At 29.4% G+C, this 19014-nt stretch overlaps 1 protein-coding gene across 1 annotated transcript in view; it reads right to left on the bottom strand.

Annotated features, from left to right (window-relative positions):
* Positions 1–18799, bottom strand: part of LOC124543881 — a 43978-nt gene extending 25179 nt beyond the window's left edge. The window contains exon 1 of the mRNA XM_047122202.1: positions 18495–18799. Coding sequence (XP_046978158.1) covers positions 18495–18591 — 97 coding nt within the window. The 5' untranslated portion in view covers positions 18592–18799. The remainder of the gene's footprint in view (positions 1–18494) is intronic.
* Positions 18800–19014: the final 215 nt, after the last annotated feature.

Below are 19014 nucleotides of genomic sequence, written 5' to 3' on the forward strand. Positions count from 1 at the left end.
ATGTAATAAAATGATATAGCACTTATTTGTTTAAATTGCCATATCATATTTAGTTATAAAATTATGTCAAGTTACATATACAATTAACGCCCAGTGTTAATAATAAATTGCCTATATTCTGACAAAATTAAAATTTATTTCCTAAATATATTTAAAACGTGACTGACAGTCTAAAGATTGAAGCACGAATTTACAATGAAGGATGAAACAACTGCTTAACAACAACTATTATTCAAATATTAAATAATATTATAGTCGTGATCTACATTCTACTGAAATAGAAGACTTTTGCTGATCACAAAAATATTGTGATTTTTTAAATAAATAACGAATGATTTTGCATGTTATTTATTACTACATACTTGTCTCAGCACGGATAGAATAAGATTCTATATGAAATGCAATATTTTATTAACATAAGAATTAATAACATTGAATGTTTAAATATATACAAATATGAAATAAAACTAGTTACTGTATAAATCTTGACCGCGTGGAATGGTGGCAAGAATGCTAGCAGCATTTCCCCGTTGTATCGCAATTCCGATCCTCTGGGCAAAAAACGAACCAGCCCTCCTGTCACCAGTGGAGACAATGAGGCGAGATGTTATACAATAATTATATAAAATTGTAATACATAAAGAGTCGAGATGGCCCAGTGGTTAGAACGCGTGCATCTGAACCGATGATTGTTCAAACCCAGGCAAGCACCGCTGAATCATGTGCTTAATTTGTCTTTATAATTCATCTCGTGCTCGGCGGTGAAGGAAAACATCGTGAGGAAACCTGCATGTGACAAATTTCATAGAAATTCTGCCACATGTGTATTCCAACCAATATATAACCAACCCGCATTGGAACAGCATGGTGGAATATGTTCCAAACCTTCTCGTCAAAGGGAGAGAAGGCCTTTAGCCCAGCAGTGGGAATTTACAGGCTGTTGTTGTTGTTGTTTGTAATACATAAAATAACTCATGTATTTACTCGAGTTTTTCTCAAATGTTCGACCATCATTTTCATATTTCAGTCAATTAACACAAAATTATAACACATTATATTCCTCAATATTTTCCTTTATGTAGTTGTTTCAGGATCACGATCACCCTGACTTTGAATACATAATTATTATATATATTATAACGTTATCATTAAAAGTTACAAGATTTATATCGCATTCAAAAGTATGTATTAATAAAACAAAGTATGATTTATTTAGATATACTTAGCTTCTTAACAAATGCTATTTACATATCAATGGTCAATGATTTAGCGTTTGTTGATGCTAATATTCATTGAAATAAACTGCAAGACCTGTCAGCGCAAGAATGTGCGGAATAAAAAATAACTTAATAATTAATTAAACTAACATTAGAAGAATATTCACACTGATTAAAATATTCACACTGATAAGCAATAAAACGTAAACATAATAATTTATTACTGAATACCAAATGCGAGTACATTATAGTTTAATGTACCTCTATTTATTTTATTTAGCTTGTTCTGATAATTACTATTCATTTATAATCTAATAGATTTAATAAATAGAAAACCTTATTCAGTAAATTTAAAAACGACTACTATCAATTATCTGAAAGGGAAACACCATTTAATAAACGAATGAAGACACTTAAAATAATGGTTATAAAACATAAGGGTTTAAATATACACAATACACATACATTAAAAATATTGTCACTGTAAATAGGTAATTAACTTTTATAAGATGAAATACGAAGTGAGTTCAGTTAGAATTGCTGAAGAATGAATACAAAAGCGGTCGATTGAAGGTGTTTATCGTGTAAGCGCAATAGCAATTAACGCTTCAACAATTTTTAGGATGGCGAAAAGCTAACGCACCCGTAAAAATGAATTCCCAGTAAAGGTCGATTAAGTCCAACGAATTATTTTCCTTGTAGTGTTTAAGACACGCTGTGCCGACCTCAGGAGTAAACATAAACATACTAATTTATGTAATAATCAGAATACTTAAATAAAATAATTTGGGTAGGTATGAATAATAACATTTGACATCTTAATCAAACAATTTGGTTACTTCATCATTTATGAAATGTAATCGTATAAAAATATAATTCTTTAGAATAAAATCAGTATGCATCAACGTTCGTGTGAAAGTGTAGTTCGTATTCTAAGCTGAGTTAAATTTAACGTATAGGGGAAAAGAGGAAATGCGAGCGCGCAAGAAGTAGGAAGAATCAGTTATATAGCTGTGTGAAAAAGCAATTATATTATGTAAGCCAATAAAGGAGATAGTTGCAAACCTTGAAGTGCAATCAAGATTAATGGTATAGGTATTCGCTTTACAAAAGGTGAACTAGATTAAAGTGTTTGTTTTATTAACAAAAGATGGGTTTATCAAAAGCGGATTTAAGTAGGACACAGTTTCCGTCTATTCTTTCGCAATCAAATCACAAGTAAGAATAATAATAAAATATTCCAGAAGGCTGAGAAATCTCCGTGCTCAAAGGCGTACTGTTTTGCTAATTAGTAAACATCATTAATTTTATCTATGAAACAAAGCCAACTACGAAATTAATTTTAATTGTTAGCTATTAGTTTAGAATATTTTCGTGTAAAGCGTAATTTTTTATGTAAAGGTCATTGGAAATAATTATGAAACTAAATTAATAGATCAATGAATTATGTCAATCTGTTAGACTGACAGTTTGAATGAAATTCAATAAAAAGTATGTCATTCAGGAAGTATCGTATTTTTATTACGTGACTGAAAAATTTCATTTTATTCACTCAGTATATTTGTGAGTCAAATTTTACATAAAGTATTGTATTGTTTAGTATCCTGTTATTATTTAATTAAAATTTGTTTTTTTTTTAATATAAATTTGGTAGAATTAATAATGGGTCACGTGATGGTATGTAACCCAATTAATTGGTACTCGGTAATACTTCTCACAAAATTTAATACATTATATTACAAAGATTCTACGATCACAACGTTAGACTGTTTTTATATTCATACAAGAGCTGTGTAGTTGATTACTGTTTTTTTATTATTGAATATGGTAGCGATACATAATTATTCATACACGACAGCTATTAATTACTTAGAATGTACAATCAATGACCGTGTAATAGATATAAGTATCTATCAATTTGAACTGTTTTATATTTTGACTACCATCAGTATTAATACTATATTAATGAGGAATTGTATACGTATCAATATATCAATCATACTTAATTCATATATTGATATGATTGATCCCTTTGTAATTATTATTATGCATAGAAAACCAGACGTCAATTGCATATAATTTTAGGTATAATTGCATTTTTCTTCCTAGTGTTTGACAGGGTCTTATTATGAATATAACTCAGAATTTATCTGACAAGTATTCATTATCAGCCCGTTTTAAGTTTTACGCGATCTAGATTAGAGTGAACATTTGAAATGACCTTCGAATCAGTATAAACAAACCGGTAACAATTTGAATATATCAAAATTTAATCTAACTATACCTTAGGGTTTTACAAACACTTTTGCAACGTCATTTTACAGGATTATATTTAACGTTAAGTTTCTATGTTTTGTATACTTACGTATTAGCGATATCTTAATAAAATCCGACAAATTATAATAGCGCAATGACCTTTTATATTATAACAATTTAAGGTTACCTAATACTTTTCTGGTGTGTATTTTTAAAATCTTTATATCCATTATATTTATTATATTCGTTGATTTGATTGAATTGAATAATAAACCTTACTTGTCTATTTTATTATACACACGTTGAATGATTCGACGCGTTAAATTAACGAAGCACCGAGTGTATCAACGACCTGAATGAGCTTGATTGATGGGATTGGTCACGGTTACGTCAATGTCGATCATGAAATTGTTGTAAATAGACTGTAATTTGATTAAGTGATTTCCATAAATACCTTTTATTATTAAATGAAATTTGGTAGATTGAAATATATCAAATATACTTATTGGTAGGCCTTTGTAATGTTGTGTTCCGGTTTGAAGGTGAGTGAGCCAGTATAACTACAGGCACGAGGGACATAATAATTTATTTCATAAATAAATAACTCAAGATTAGTGGCAGTTTGGATGTATAATGAATGACAAAAAATTGTTTCACCAATATCTATGGGCGGTGTTGACCACTTACCATCAGATGGCCCTTTTTCCCGTTCGCTTACCTATTACATAATCATATATGTATCATATCTCATATTGATATTACAATAAGATTAATGATGAATAAATCTGTATTGTTTTACCATTTGAAACTTTGAGTTTCGAGTATAAGAATAATATTACTGGTGCAATCATACAACAGTTATGAAAGTCTCATTTCAAAGAGCTCAATATAAATTGTATGACAATTTGTGTAACACTTGCCTATAACCATTACAGTGAGATCATTATTCCGTATGAAGCAATATTCGAATAGAATATGTCTTTAAATGGGTGCATAAAATTTCCACATGTCACTCAATAAAGTGCACCACGTAAGTGATGTGCACATTAAGAATTACAATCGATTTCCCAGAATAACGATTCGAATCGTGTAGACCATGCATCTCGGATGTGTTGATCCGATATATTCGATTATGTAACTCGCGACATCGTTTCGTGCCCAATACCCATTATATATTCCAAGTTTCACTTTCGCGTAAGCTACGGTTTCGCTGTGGCTTAAGACTTTTTTTGTCGAACATATTTTTCTACGTCCGACAAATTGCTATTTCCAGAAATTAATGGGAAAGCATGAAATCTTTTGTTACGCCTTTTTGTTGTATTATAGCTTATTTCTATCGTAAAATACTTGTATTACATAAAATCATAATTATTTTAGAGTACTGTTTGTAGCTAAGTACTTATTATATAGAATTAACTACAGTTTAAGCTGATAATTTAAAAAAGTTTTTTTTACATAATTTAGTTATTTTAAAAAGTAGAATTTTAGTCTTGTCTTAATTAGAGATGAAATGCAATGTAAAGCTATTTAATAATAACGTAATGAATAAGAATTTATATTAAAAAAGGTTTTATTTATTTTTGCATTATTGTTTTGCATTATCTGTGATTTACATATTCACAAAAATATAGCTTAAGCTCTTATCACATGATTATGATCTAATTAGCGATAATGCTTGTGAAAACCTACTTTAATATAAATAACGGCAATTTCTTTTTTAAATATCTATCAATCAATTTAACAAATACATTGTATTTGTAATTAAACAAAACTTGTTTTAAATTAAACAGTTTTTTATCTATTTGTTGGCGAGTTTCGCTAAAGTATAAATCTTATTAATTAATTATGATATACTGATTTGAGTTGTATTCGTCAACTTATGTATGTTTATTTATAAATCGAGTTACTCAATTATATTTGCTCTATTTATTGCAGCAAAGTTTGTAACATAACGTTTAAAAGAGTCTAATAATAATGGAATACTAGAAAAAGACTAGAATGCTTATAAATATGGAAGTCAGCTTTGCTTGGCGAAATTGAAACTTTGGATTATCTTCAACGCTCAATTCACTGAGTCATTTCAACTGTGACGGTTAAATTATTTAAAACAACTCCAATTATCTATTCTAACTAATTAATATGGAAGATTCAAGGCTCCAATACCTTAGTGGTAATCTTTCAAAATCGTGTGCATTGACAGCCACTAAATTAAAGGTCGACCAAGCTTGCTTGTTTAATCTTGACCTACTTCAATCGTCCTAAATGCCAAAACATCTAAACAGTGCATTTATTCAATCAAAATGTGTTATATCGGCATTCAGTGAAAGTGATATGCTCGAACAGTCTTGCCTAATATTTTTAACGTATGCATTAAATAATGGATCGTAATGTTCATTTAGTAAGTATTAAAATTGAACTACATAATGTATTATGTTAATGTTGCTTTACGGGAGGATTGACACAAGGGTAAATGCCATTGGACCAAGGTCGGCTTCTATTGTGTATGCAATTTTCAAAGACTCAGTCATGATTGATGCTTCACAAGTCATAATTAACTATATTTATCAATACAAATTCCCGGTATACGTCAATAATTAATTAAAGAAAATTTGACGCATTTACAAAAAATTGCGTTGGTTTTCGTTAGCGGATATTCTCTTTTGTTCAAAATAATGTACTGCGCGTTCCATCTGGTAAATTTCAAATATGTTATAGAAGCATGATTAAAAAAATCATACTTTGATATATTTTAATATATTATATACATATATGCTATAAATTTAAAGGTTATAATTTATACACTAAACTTAATCATTATTAAAAAAGAAAAAAATGAGTTGAATAAAACATTTGTAAACAACAATCAGACCGTTTTATCAATGTTAAACACCTTTGTATAGAATACAAGTACCCAACTCAGTTGTCTCTTTTTTGCCTCAATTTAAAACTCATGTCAGCAATTTGGCACCCCATGATTCAACGCCAGAACGTGACGTCACGAATCCAAGTATTACACTTCGCGTTGGTATACGGTATTGGTATTATAGATGCACACGCAATGTTTTCAATATCTACAGACACGTTTGAGAGGGCGTGTTCTGCGAGCTGGATGGTAGTTTGATCGAGTATCTTCAATCATATACTCTATACGTGATACGAACATTTTCGAATCAGTTGTAACTTGGATTAACTTGGTTTTCCCTGTTCAATGTTTTTAACCTCAGATTTTAATGCAGTGTAATGATTAAAATTGTTTGTATGATTCTCTACGATTTTGATATTATATAAATTACTTTTTATGCAATAAAATATATAGAGAATTAGAGACACGTCCTATAATATACATATATGTATAATTAATTTCAATAATAAAGCATGACTGTAATTGTGTTTAATGGGCATTACTACAATAAATAAACTTTGTATGCAAAACTTTGTTTGTATAAAAAGCGAAAAGTGTATCTAAAGTAGGGTGTGACGTAATAAAGTATTACACGAGTTATGTAATATTTATTTATTAGCCGGTTTAGGTATACTAATTGGTTCAGGGGTCAAACGATTATCTCTGATGCGTTCCGGCAACTGTCGAATTTAATTGTGAAGACAACGCAAGAACGGTTTAATGATTGATTGATTAATAGAAGTTTATAGATCAGTGGAACTATTTTGTAAGAGCGAATTCGGAATTCGTCGGTAAACTTCAAAGTGTAATATTTTATATTCAATCGTAAAAACATATGTGACACAGGTTTTCACATATTGAATTTTAATTCTAGGCAACTCTAAGTGTTCGTTTTACTTAATAAGCGTCAATAGCGCAATGGCTTAAAAGCTGCCTAGTCGCAGGTTGATCCTAGGGGTCAGGAGTTCGATCCTGACCCCTAGGTCCAACTATTGTTCCCACACCTAGTATAAGCGTTAAGCTTAGTTAGTAAGTCAAATACGAAAATTAGCAATTATTTATAATGGATCATTGGTACTATTCTTACAACTATTAAAAAACGAAGGACTAATTTATATATTGTTGAAATAAAATTTTGCTTTTAGACATGTGCGATATCGAGTTCTTTGGTTTACGCGAAATTATCTTCTTTTCTCTTGCGAGAAAAGAAGAAGAAGAGCGACATTTCACAATGTCGCTCTAATCGGCCTCGGTACATAGATTTGTGATTGAATTTCGCGAATTCAATGATTGCCTTCAAGCAGTAGATAAAAAAAGAACAAAAATTTTAAAAATGAAATCATAACGGTATCCACCGATAAGGAAAATACGATTACATTGCGTTAATCTCGGCTATATAATTGAATGCTTTCATACCCTAAAATTTGGAAGCAACAAACCAAGTAGATATGTTTCTATGAATTAGCTTACTCGCGCGATTTGCCAGTTCTGTAATATCACAACTTACGAGTATGGATATAAAGTAAATAGGAAAATAAAATATCTGGTTAATGATTCTTTACCATGTAGGAATACATAAAATTCTTCGATTCATTATATGGATCTTACAAGAATATTTATGAATAACTTAACTACAGATGTTCGTTTTGCTCAACAGCTAGCTCATTATAGCGTATCGTGCTCATTAGATTTATCGCATCAAGTAGTGTAAGATGCGTTTTGTTTTTAAATATAAACATTATTTCTAGTACGAGATAAACTATGGTATAGTACATGTAAATACGTAATGATGTAATTATGGGACAAGTCATTGTCAATTTCAAATAAAAAAATACTTTGGTAGGATTATTAAATTGCACTAAATATGTCTAATTTTTGATGATACGAAAACATACAGCTATTTTGTTTTACATAAAAATTTACATAAGTGTTTTATTTATAGTATAACTATAGGTTGATATTGTTACTAAACAACTAATGTCGAACTTACAACGTTCTTTTTATATAATTATTTATTTACATATTTAGTAGTAGGTAGTTATGTAGGTTGAATTCGAGAGAAAACATTTATTGAAGAAGAAATACTGTTCAAATATTTTTTTATCGCGCGTTCTTATTATAAGTATTTTTTCGAAGGTACATATTTTCTATCTGTCACTCTATTAAAATTATCGCGGAATCGTCTTTCTGTAAAGCAGTTATATATGCTCTTTTGCATTTATTTTAGTACCTTATTATTATGCTTCTCGCTATAAACTTTTGATAACTAAATGTTTGATAATATTCAGAAAAAGATAACTAGTCATTGCTTAGTATCATTTTAATAGGCGTATAATTGTCTCTTTAAATAATACGACGCAATAAGAATATAAAAACGCATGTGTCTCTTAAATAATTACAAAAGTGGTTTTTTTCAGCTTTCACATATCACCTCGACAAAACAGTCTTTCTTAATTTTTCTATGGTAACATTCATTTTGCAAATGCTCAAGCGTTTAATATAATTACAATAATATTCGTGCTGCAATTGTTGCGCGGACCATGTTGCAAAGGTTTGCTAAGGGGCGTTGTCGACACAATGCCACTCGACTCAGTTATTTTATTTGATATTTCAAATATTTAGTCTTCAATCGCCTAAATAAATGTATATTAACCTTTATAATTTCAGTTATATATACGACTACAGAAATATTTATGTTTTATAATATAACAATTAGAAATCACACCAAAGTACATATTTTATTAAAAGTGACAGTATTAAAATAACATACATAACAAAATGAATTAATAACGAACATAAATGATATTTTTGTTTTTGGATAGTTTAATGTTGTTTATTTTCAGTTGATGTAATGTATCGCCTACACATACAGAACTTTAAATACCGCTGTTATAAAACTGTCATACACAATAGACACGTACCTTTTTGTCGAAGATACATACAAGCACACGCCCATCAGTAGTACGGAAAGTAAGTTCTAATTATACAAGTCATACATCGATTTATTATTATAAGTAGCCTATTTGAATAATAAATTTCTTGTATTTTTTTTTTGTAATATATAAACGGCAACTCGGTACAAGCGAATATGATGTGTTTAAGAAACTTAAATCTGTATTATTATTAGTATTAATGGGAGCTGTACATTATGGATTATACTTATTATATTTCATGCATCCATAAACTATAGTTGAAGGCCGTACGTGACCGTCAACGACAATATTTAAGACAATTCAATGCTAGACAAAATTGAACATTTTGATTACACATCAAGCTCTATAATGAGGATTTACCAAATCATAGTAATCGTGTTGCGTTCAAAACCTTACGGTCACGAATTTTCTTTCGAGCGATGTTGTTTGTAGTGACAGCGGCTAGTTTCGAAATAAAGCTATTATTAGCTATGAAAGAAGTGTCAGAATTAATGACACTTTACTTCTTTTAACTCAGAATTGAAGTCTTTACCATTTCAACATTTCTGATTATTTCTTTTTTACGTCTTTATAGAAACAATTTTCTATTATATATTTATGCATCTTTGCATGTAATATTTATATGATTGCAAGGAACTGGACAAGTTTTATCCTGCACTTCTGTTTTTTAGGTTGGACGGTGAAACAATACAATTAAACGATGGAGGATGAGCATTTAAATCTTTGCCTCTATCTAAACTATCTAACACACAAAGGTAATATCGAGTAACATCTGCCAAAAACAGATGTGACCTTTAACAGGCACATTTATATACATTAATTTGAAATAATGTGAGAATAGAACCTTAGCATCTGTTAAAGAAAACAAACTCGTTTTAATTATTACGAAATGCTGACAACAAAATAATGATTTTTTCGCCGAAGAAATACATAAAGGAAGTATTTTGCTTTTATCATTGACTTAAACGATGAACGATAACCGCACACTCAATTTCATACGGTATAAATATGGCACACGAAATTACTTTGATGACACAGCTCATAAAAACTGGCTGTATTTCATGCTGTTATTATATCATGAAGTTTTAATCATTTTATTTGAAGTTTAAAATTTATAGTCACGTAAATAAGAAAAGTGAATTAATGTTGTTTTGAATAAGCCATTGTGTTGACAAATATGGTACACCAATATGGTATATCGGCGGTTAAAAAATCCTTAACGAAACCGTGGCTACATATATGTTTGGTATTAAATTAACACTTTCTCCCCTAACTTATTTCGAAAAGTCTTACGTCATGATGACTAATGTATTGTAATTATATTTTTTATCTGCGCATACAGCACACAATGCTTCGATTAGAGGTCTTACAAAAGTTTATCTCAGTAATACATAATTATTATCAATGATGCGTCATTTCACTTTTTTAATTACACAATTCGCTTTAAACAATTAGAACCTTGAACCGTTGTATACATACATATATGCTTAGTATTTGATTAATATGCTGCACATAGATTATATCAGTGTAATTTTTTTTAATGTAATTTATTTACATATGCAATAGGAAAATAGATTCAATTATCGAGATCAAACTACTTAAATTCAAATTTGTTCGGTTTGGAATATAATTTCTTTATTATTAAGATTGTACTTGCAACAATACTTTTAGCTTTATATACATATATATATGTACATACACACCTATAAACATAGGGATATGTTATACAAGTATTTATAAATAAAGATATAGGTAACTAATAACGAATAAATGTACGATCCAACGGAATAATTTAGTAATTTTTATTCCATTTAAACTTTAATTCCTTATTACAGTTTCATGTAGATCAGTAAGTACGCGTTAGTAAAAAAATCATAACAATGTAAATGTTGATTTTAAACGTGAACGTGTATTGATCTATTTATAAATTGGCTTATTATTGTTAATATTATACTTTGAATTTAAGTTTGAGGCAATACCATAATCAGCTTATGAATGGGCGTCGTAATTAAATTTTAAAGTCATAATAATTGTTTTTAGTAACGTACGGTTCAATCAAAATTTAAATTAATAATGATATGACAATAAATAGAACAGTTTCACTTATTGTCTTGTTTTTCAGTGACACTGATTTTCATTAATTTACTGAATAGGTATTTGTATAATCGATCAATTTATTTATATTGGAACACTCAACCTTGCCGACGTATATTTTGAACGACGTTGTGAAACTCCTGCAACAGTGTGCATTGTTGATGTTGCAAGAATGGCGGTTATCCTATTCATTCCTTCATTCGTTCCGACATGGCCCCTTTGATGACATTTGAGATGATTGCTCTCGAGTTTGCTGTGATTGTTGACAATAAATCTTAGCAATCGTAAGGAAATCTAGTTATGTGTTTATTGTAGTAACAACATTAATAGTTTTTTTTTGTTAAAACAGGGATTGGTTATTTGATGATACAATTGTAATATATTCAAATAAAACTATTTTAAGCAGCTTTTGATTGGTGTTTATAGTTTTAATCGATTTTGATAATCAATTGAAATCAAAGATAGTCTTTTATAGGTAAAATAAATAGAATTTGATAGTTCGTTATTTATAACATAAAATAAGTTAAAAAATGGCATAATGTCTGAAAATCGGGAGTCATTTTTATTCTTATCAAATAGTTTTTTTTTCTTAACGATATCATTTGTTGCGCCCATGATGTTTGATAGAGTTAAAGCAGATCCATTACATTTTGTGTTGTCATCGCCACAGCAAGGTCCGATTATTGAAATCAGGTTTTTTGTGTTAAGTTAACGCCATTAGTGCTCAGTACTTAATAGCTCATCTATTACTGGCTACTTATTTGTTAGGCAGGTGTCCGACAAATGTTTTTTCTTTTACACACTGCGTCGACCCCGAATAAATGGGATAAGGACAAACCATTGATGAAGATGATTTTAAATTTAATTTCGCAATAATCGAATTTAAATTATAATATTGACAAGACCTTCAAGCTTTAATTATTTTTTAGTGGAATGGTGATGTTGTGCGCACATAATTAATTTAATGTATTAACGTTACGTTTTTTAAATTAAAATACACCACGTTTCATAGTAACAAAAACTTCTCGGTATCAATTGTAAAAAAATAAATAAATTTTAGTATAGTTTAATAAGCTTCACTAGGCAAGTTACTTGCATTCTCAAAAAAGAGAATTATGACGGTTTCGAAAACAAATCACTTTCAATTTACTTGCTTTCACTTTACTTACTCGTACAGTTTGGAGGCATTGAACTAACGCGGTACCCTTTACAAAAGATCATCAATATTGTTGTAGATTGACCCAACGTTTTCCATCTGATAGCCATGCTTTAAGCTATCCCTTTCTATAATTAATGAAAGCGAGTTTAGAGTTTAAACATTATCGTTGTAGTTGACTTCCTAAATCACCATTGTATAAACGTTTTTTATTGAATAAAATAGACGAGTGAAAAATTCAAAACTTGCTGGTACTTTAGTATAAATTGCTCTTTATTCGGCAATATGACATACCTACCAACGTAATAATTTAAAAACAAATAAAGTGGCTAAAATCTTGTTAATATTTCTTTTATGAGTATTATTCCTCTTTAATCGTAATACTTGATACGTTTTGATTCTCTCAATAAGGTATTACAACTGTAACGGTTTATAAAATAAAGTTTCAGTATATTTATTGAGGGAAGAGTTATATTTTCAAAATAAAAAGGTTTGAAATATTTTACGAGTATATCGAACTTACTACCTAAACTTTTCGTAAAGCCGTGTAGGTATTCTAAATAATATAATAGTGACTCATTTATGACCACAATAAGTATTAAACGGGTATAAATTCAGTCAATACATTACACTTAGCTAAAAAAAGTAAAAAAAATGATTTCTTTGATTCTTTTGTATAAAACAAAATTTGTAAAGCTATGTAAAGTTTCCAGGCACCCAAAGAAAAACTACCACCACCACAGCTCTAAATCAACAGGTAAAGGCGCAAAAGGTGCTAATACAGGGAACTAAGATTCTGAGTATACTCTTCAAACTGGAAGACTACAATATTAATTATTTATTGTTGTTTGGCGATATTACATGGGATTTGGCGGATTACCCAGAGCTGCGTATACGGAGCCAGCACCGAGTAAATAATCAAATTTTGATTTTAAAGATTTGTTAAAAAGGCAAAAAAGTAAAGAAAAAAAAGACAAAGTTATTGCGTAACGTTCCAAATAGAATAGCTCATTGCGATAAAATATTTATATTATTGCAACAAATGTAAATACTGGCAATAAAATTCCAATCAATTGTATTTTAAATAAATGTTTTTATTACGTTCTTATGTATTTAAAACTTTGTTTACGTTACAGTTCGTTGACTTATATTTCATTTAAAATGCACAATAAAAACATCCAACTCCAATGTGGTACTTTTTACAGCAGTAAAGATGACGCATCAACAGACAGTCACAGAAAGAATGTTAATTGCTTAAATATAAGCATATGAGTTAGGTAATCTATAGTCAGGTTAACTTTAAGATTGCTTTTTGATATCGACAAACATTTTTAATATCTATTGAACCATATTGCCACTTACTGCGCATCCTGACTTCTTATGGATAAATTATTTAAATATATCGTAATTATTACAAAACTACCGTTTCGAATTGCATTAATATGCAACATTGATTCACTTAATAAAATGCGATGTTATGTACGTCTCATTTTATTAAAACAATTACTGATTCTATAAAATATTTATTATTATACCTATTTTTACTAAAATTTATAGTTTCGATGGCGTTAACAAGCTGCACGTACTTTCCATTAAGCCACGTATCTTTTATCATTAAAAATTTGTTAACAAGAAAATAACAGCGTCAGCAACTTAATGTATAGTGTAGCAATGTATGTAGCAGTTACCTAATTTAGGTGTAATAAATATCTAAGTGCTTTATATTCTACTAACAATGTTAAAAAATTTAAGCTCATTTTATTTATAACTGATTTTATGTTCAATATAATAAAAATAATAGAAAGATTATAATGTTTAAAATGTTGTTGCCCCAGCTTTGTCATAAGCCTAAGCCGCAATTTGGGAGAACATATTGTAATGATTTATTTCAACATAGATTAAGGATTAAGTTTAAAGTGGCGCCATGTAAGATACATATGAGTTTTTTAAACATGCGTCGTCAGCGACGCGTGATGACGTTTACGGCGCCGTATGCAAATATAGCCTATGAATTTTTATGAAATAATTGTCATCTTCTTTTGTATCTACGATATGAAAAAATAGATTAAAAATATTCATTGCATTAAAAAGGATTTAATGTGTAATATGTAAAAAGAACGAATTATATTTTAATACAGATAAAAAAAGGAAGTAATTAGAATTAATAGAAGAAACGGATATAGCGGGGAGTGGCTTTGCTTTTCAGTTGGTACACACATCATAAATGTCTTAAATGTCCAATATATACTTGTTTCGATATAAAAAAACATATATATTTTGAGACACATTTCCTTATTACATACGTAATAACTTTGATTAGCTTTAATAAAAAAAAATATTTATTACATTTGTGTAACGTAATGACGTTACGAAAATGACATAACAGATTGTAACGTATATGTTGATAATTGAAAAAGAAAACTGTTAATGTTTTTTTGATTCTAATAAACGAAATTAATTACTGATGAATGATGATCCTTTATTGATGATAGGCGTTTTATTATTCTTATTCGCGCGGTTTCGACAGAACAAACAACAATCGGACGAAACACAAACAAGTCGAGACTTCAGATATATATTTGGGCATCGTATTGATATACAAGAATATTTTAATGGCGTTTCAAATATAAGTAATTCAATGCAGTTTTTTCATTATAACAGAAACGAACAGAAAAAAATGTCATCGTGTTATATTAAACTTTACATTAGGAAACAAGATAGATTTGTTGCAAATTCCAATGACACGCCTATTTAAAAAAAAGGAATATCAGAAACGGTTTACAGTTGGCAAATATATTACGAAACAAAAAAAATAGCCCGATTTATAGATATTTTTATGAAATATATGGAGCAAACTATTACAATGGAAGTCACATACAGCAACTAGTCTCAAACTAATCATATTTTCAATAACGATTTTACGAAACACATATTACAAGAACTAATTAACGAAATATTTTTATTAGCAATCACTTCATCGATGTTACAATAATAACCAGTGACAATAATCGATAAAATACGTGCCGTATCGTTAACTACAATTTTGATGTTATCGAGTTTCATAATGTAAACAAATCACCTGTTACAGAGTTATGACTCATAAAATGTAATAGTAATATAACTCTATTATTTGTATAAATAATCAGTAAATATTATGAAAAATAATATCTCCGCCACATCATGTTGGATTTAACGCAGTTAACTTAAAAACCACTTAACGAATTTTCATATGGTTTTTACAAATGGACGTTTTCATTTATTTTGAAGGCTTTGATATATTATTGTGCAATAATATTTTGTGTAAATTATTTGGCGATTATGGTTGAAAATCTGCTGTGCAACATCTAATGTAGGCTTTTTTCTACGAGTGCAAAGCCGGGACGTAGCTATTTTTTCATAATTTAAAGGTCGGCTTTACTTTTTAAGTCGAAATGCAGTCCCTTGTATGACCTTATTTGTGTTTACTTGATACATCCTAATGTATTAATAAATATCTTTGTACATATTTTTTTTGCTGTTAAAATAACATAAGCGAACAAATAGGTCACTAACACTGACATCGTAAGAATTTCAAACCATTTCTGATAATTTAATGTAACACCTATCACGGGTCTAAAATATTTTGTTTCTCGGTGTACAATTACACTGACTCAACATTCAAACATTATTTTTTTAATAAAATATAATTCGATCGTCCGTTCGGATATTTGGAACTTTTCTATTGTATGAAGACTATTAATACTTAAAATTATTTAAGATTTGTGATTTTAGTATAAACGTAATTTATTTACTATTGTTACTATTTAATTCTACTGCATGCATCAACAGTCTTTTATCTTACTCTTTTACATTTATTAAAAACATTTAAGCATAATACTTATGTTATACCTCAGTACAAAACATTAATTTAAGAAAAATGTACAAGTTTTATGGCTAACTTTTATATTTGTTATTTTTATTGCTTTTTCTTACCACATAAAGTGAGCATTAAAAAGACGATACAATAAAAACTCGTAAAAGTCGAAGACGAATTGTCAATATTTGTAGCATGTTCCTAAGGGCATTGAACTGAGGTGAAACGAGATGATGTGTTTTGTATGATTTGATTTTTAAAATATTGCGGTTTGAAATAATGACATGCATGTTATAAATCGTTATCCTCCTACAATGAAAAGAGTAAAGGATCAAAGTTTAACGCGGCGTAAATCTGTTTCTAAATACTAAAGTCCTTAAAAAAAGACTGAGAAAGAATGAGAGCCGTTATGTGAATATTGATTAAACCGATTGCTTGAGAATTTTGCCATATAAAAGGAGAAAAATAATTCATTCCACAATTAACGTGTAATCAAAATTCGTAAACGTTAACCATAAATTTGGTTAATAAACTTTTGGGATACACCACTTTAAAATTTTAACCTGTTTCAATTAATATTATTCATGAAAAAATGACGAGCGACCGACCTGAAGAGAAATTGATGACATTTACGTAATTTTTAATAGCAATGCATAATCCTTTAAAAGCGAACGCAATAAATATTGTATAGTTCACGTAATCGAAGATTTAAGCTATGGTCATACCGGCGGCGTTGGGAAGTGAAAATGGATTGTAATAAATTTAAAGACAACAAAAGTCAGTGGGGTTAACCCGTGAAATTTCTCACGTAGATTGCCCAACAGTAAAGCTCCGCACACGGTTGTCTTTTCGTATTGTATGCTCGATCGGTAATTGTAATACATTGGAGAAATTTATGTAGCTTTAGTTCATATGAAAGTTTCTAAACTAAATGCTTGTTTTTTTTTTATTTTGACATTGTTTTACGAACATTATAGACGTTTTCACCGTGTAGATTTAAATGAAGCGTGAACAGACAGGTACTATTTTATTAGCATACACAATAAAGACACATTTAATATTTGTGGCTTTGGTTGATACAAAATACAAAAAAATATCTGCGCAGTACTTAAAAAAATGCACGGATGTGAATATTTCCGTTCTAAAATGACAATTTAAACAATGCTATTGAAAAACTAAGCAGTTCTGAGCATTAGCGTGAACCTTGGCTTCTATTGTTGAGCTCTACGGTTGGAGCAATTAAGCAATTTAGGATTAAAACCTTGGATAGAGAAAATCAACTCTATATTCAGGAGATATGTGGAACGTTCACTTAGCATATACATATATTAAAGGAGTGAAATAGATTCTAGGGTAGAAAAAAAACAAATTAAGAATAGGCGTTACGGAAAAAAAGTAAAAATATTTTCGAGTCCAATTCCGCACAGCTGACAATGAGGTTATTAATTATTACATTACTAGAAGTTATTTTGTCGATTTGGTTTTCAGTAGCATTCATATATATTTTTTGAAATAACTCATTGATTTTTTCTTAACAATAATTAATAATTGTCACATGTATATATATATTTTTTATAGCACGTGTAGGTGTCGCTTCGGCTTACCAATTTTAATTAAGTTTTTGACTGAAGTAGGTATGTCGTATAAGTAGGTCATTATCAATAATAGCGTTGACTGTTTCGTTTGAAATTACCCGTAAACTTTTATCGCAACCGTTTCGAACTGCGAACTCTCTTGCAACATTTTTTTGCAATCATCCAAGTATACCTTTCTTTTTAAAGAATACCAGTTAAAGTTCATATCACGGTCCATTTAATGTACGATGTGTAATGTTATGTTGATTGTAATTAATACTTATTAAACATTGCGGTTCGTATTAGTAATAGCGGAATTTAGCGATTCTACTTTCGCTTGTATTTTTATTTCAAAACAATAAATTATCGAAAGAAAAAATCATTCGGCTAAAGTAATAATTATTTTTTTTATATTTTTTTAAACGATAAAATATTATTGTTTATGTATGAAACTGATTAAAATAAATTTTAATTTATATGAGCCAGTTTTTTTGTAAATAATCACGTACCATCGATCCTTGGAGTCCGATTCAAGTCTCCTGTAGGAACAGCATAACTTGCAGAAACCAAAAGAAACAGGACAGCAATCCTTACACAGACACCCATTTTTGAGTTTGCAAGTTTATTTGTTTATTTTTATTGATATCACGATAAGACGCAACTATTTCCCGTTTGCGGTCGGTTACATTTGCGTCGGGACGTTAACTACCTTCTACGTACTGTCAACAACTGAAGTCAACCGAACAAAACTGGTAGACTTTCTATCAGCTGTGCGCATGCGCAATCGTCTGCGCCCGCATGCGCGTGTGCTCACGCTTTACGCTTTGTCCTCAGTATACTTTGTTGCATTTCGGCATCCCGACATTGAATAAATTGACACGGTTATAACAATCTTAATTGTTTTAATATATTTAACAATTTTCTAAAAAATTTCTAGTCAATTTTTTAAGAATTAAGTATTTAAAAGCTAAAGTTGTCATATTCTGCTTATTTTATTCGAAATAAATTATAGGTGATTTAAAAAAAAAT

Source organism: Vanessa cardui, chromosome 3 (assembly GCF_905220365.1).
Source record: "Vanessa cardui chromosome 3, ilVanCard2.1, whole genome shotgun sequence".
NCBI lineage: Eukaryota > Metazoa > Arthropoda > Insecta > Lepidoptera > Nymphalidae > Vanessa > Vanessa cardui.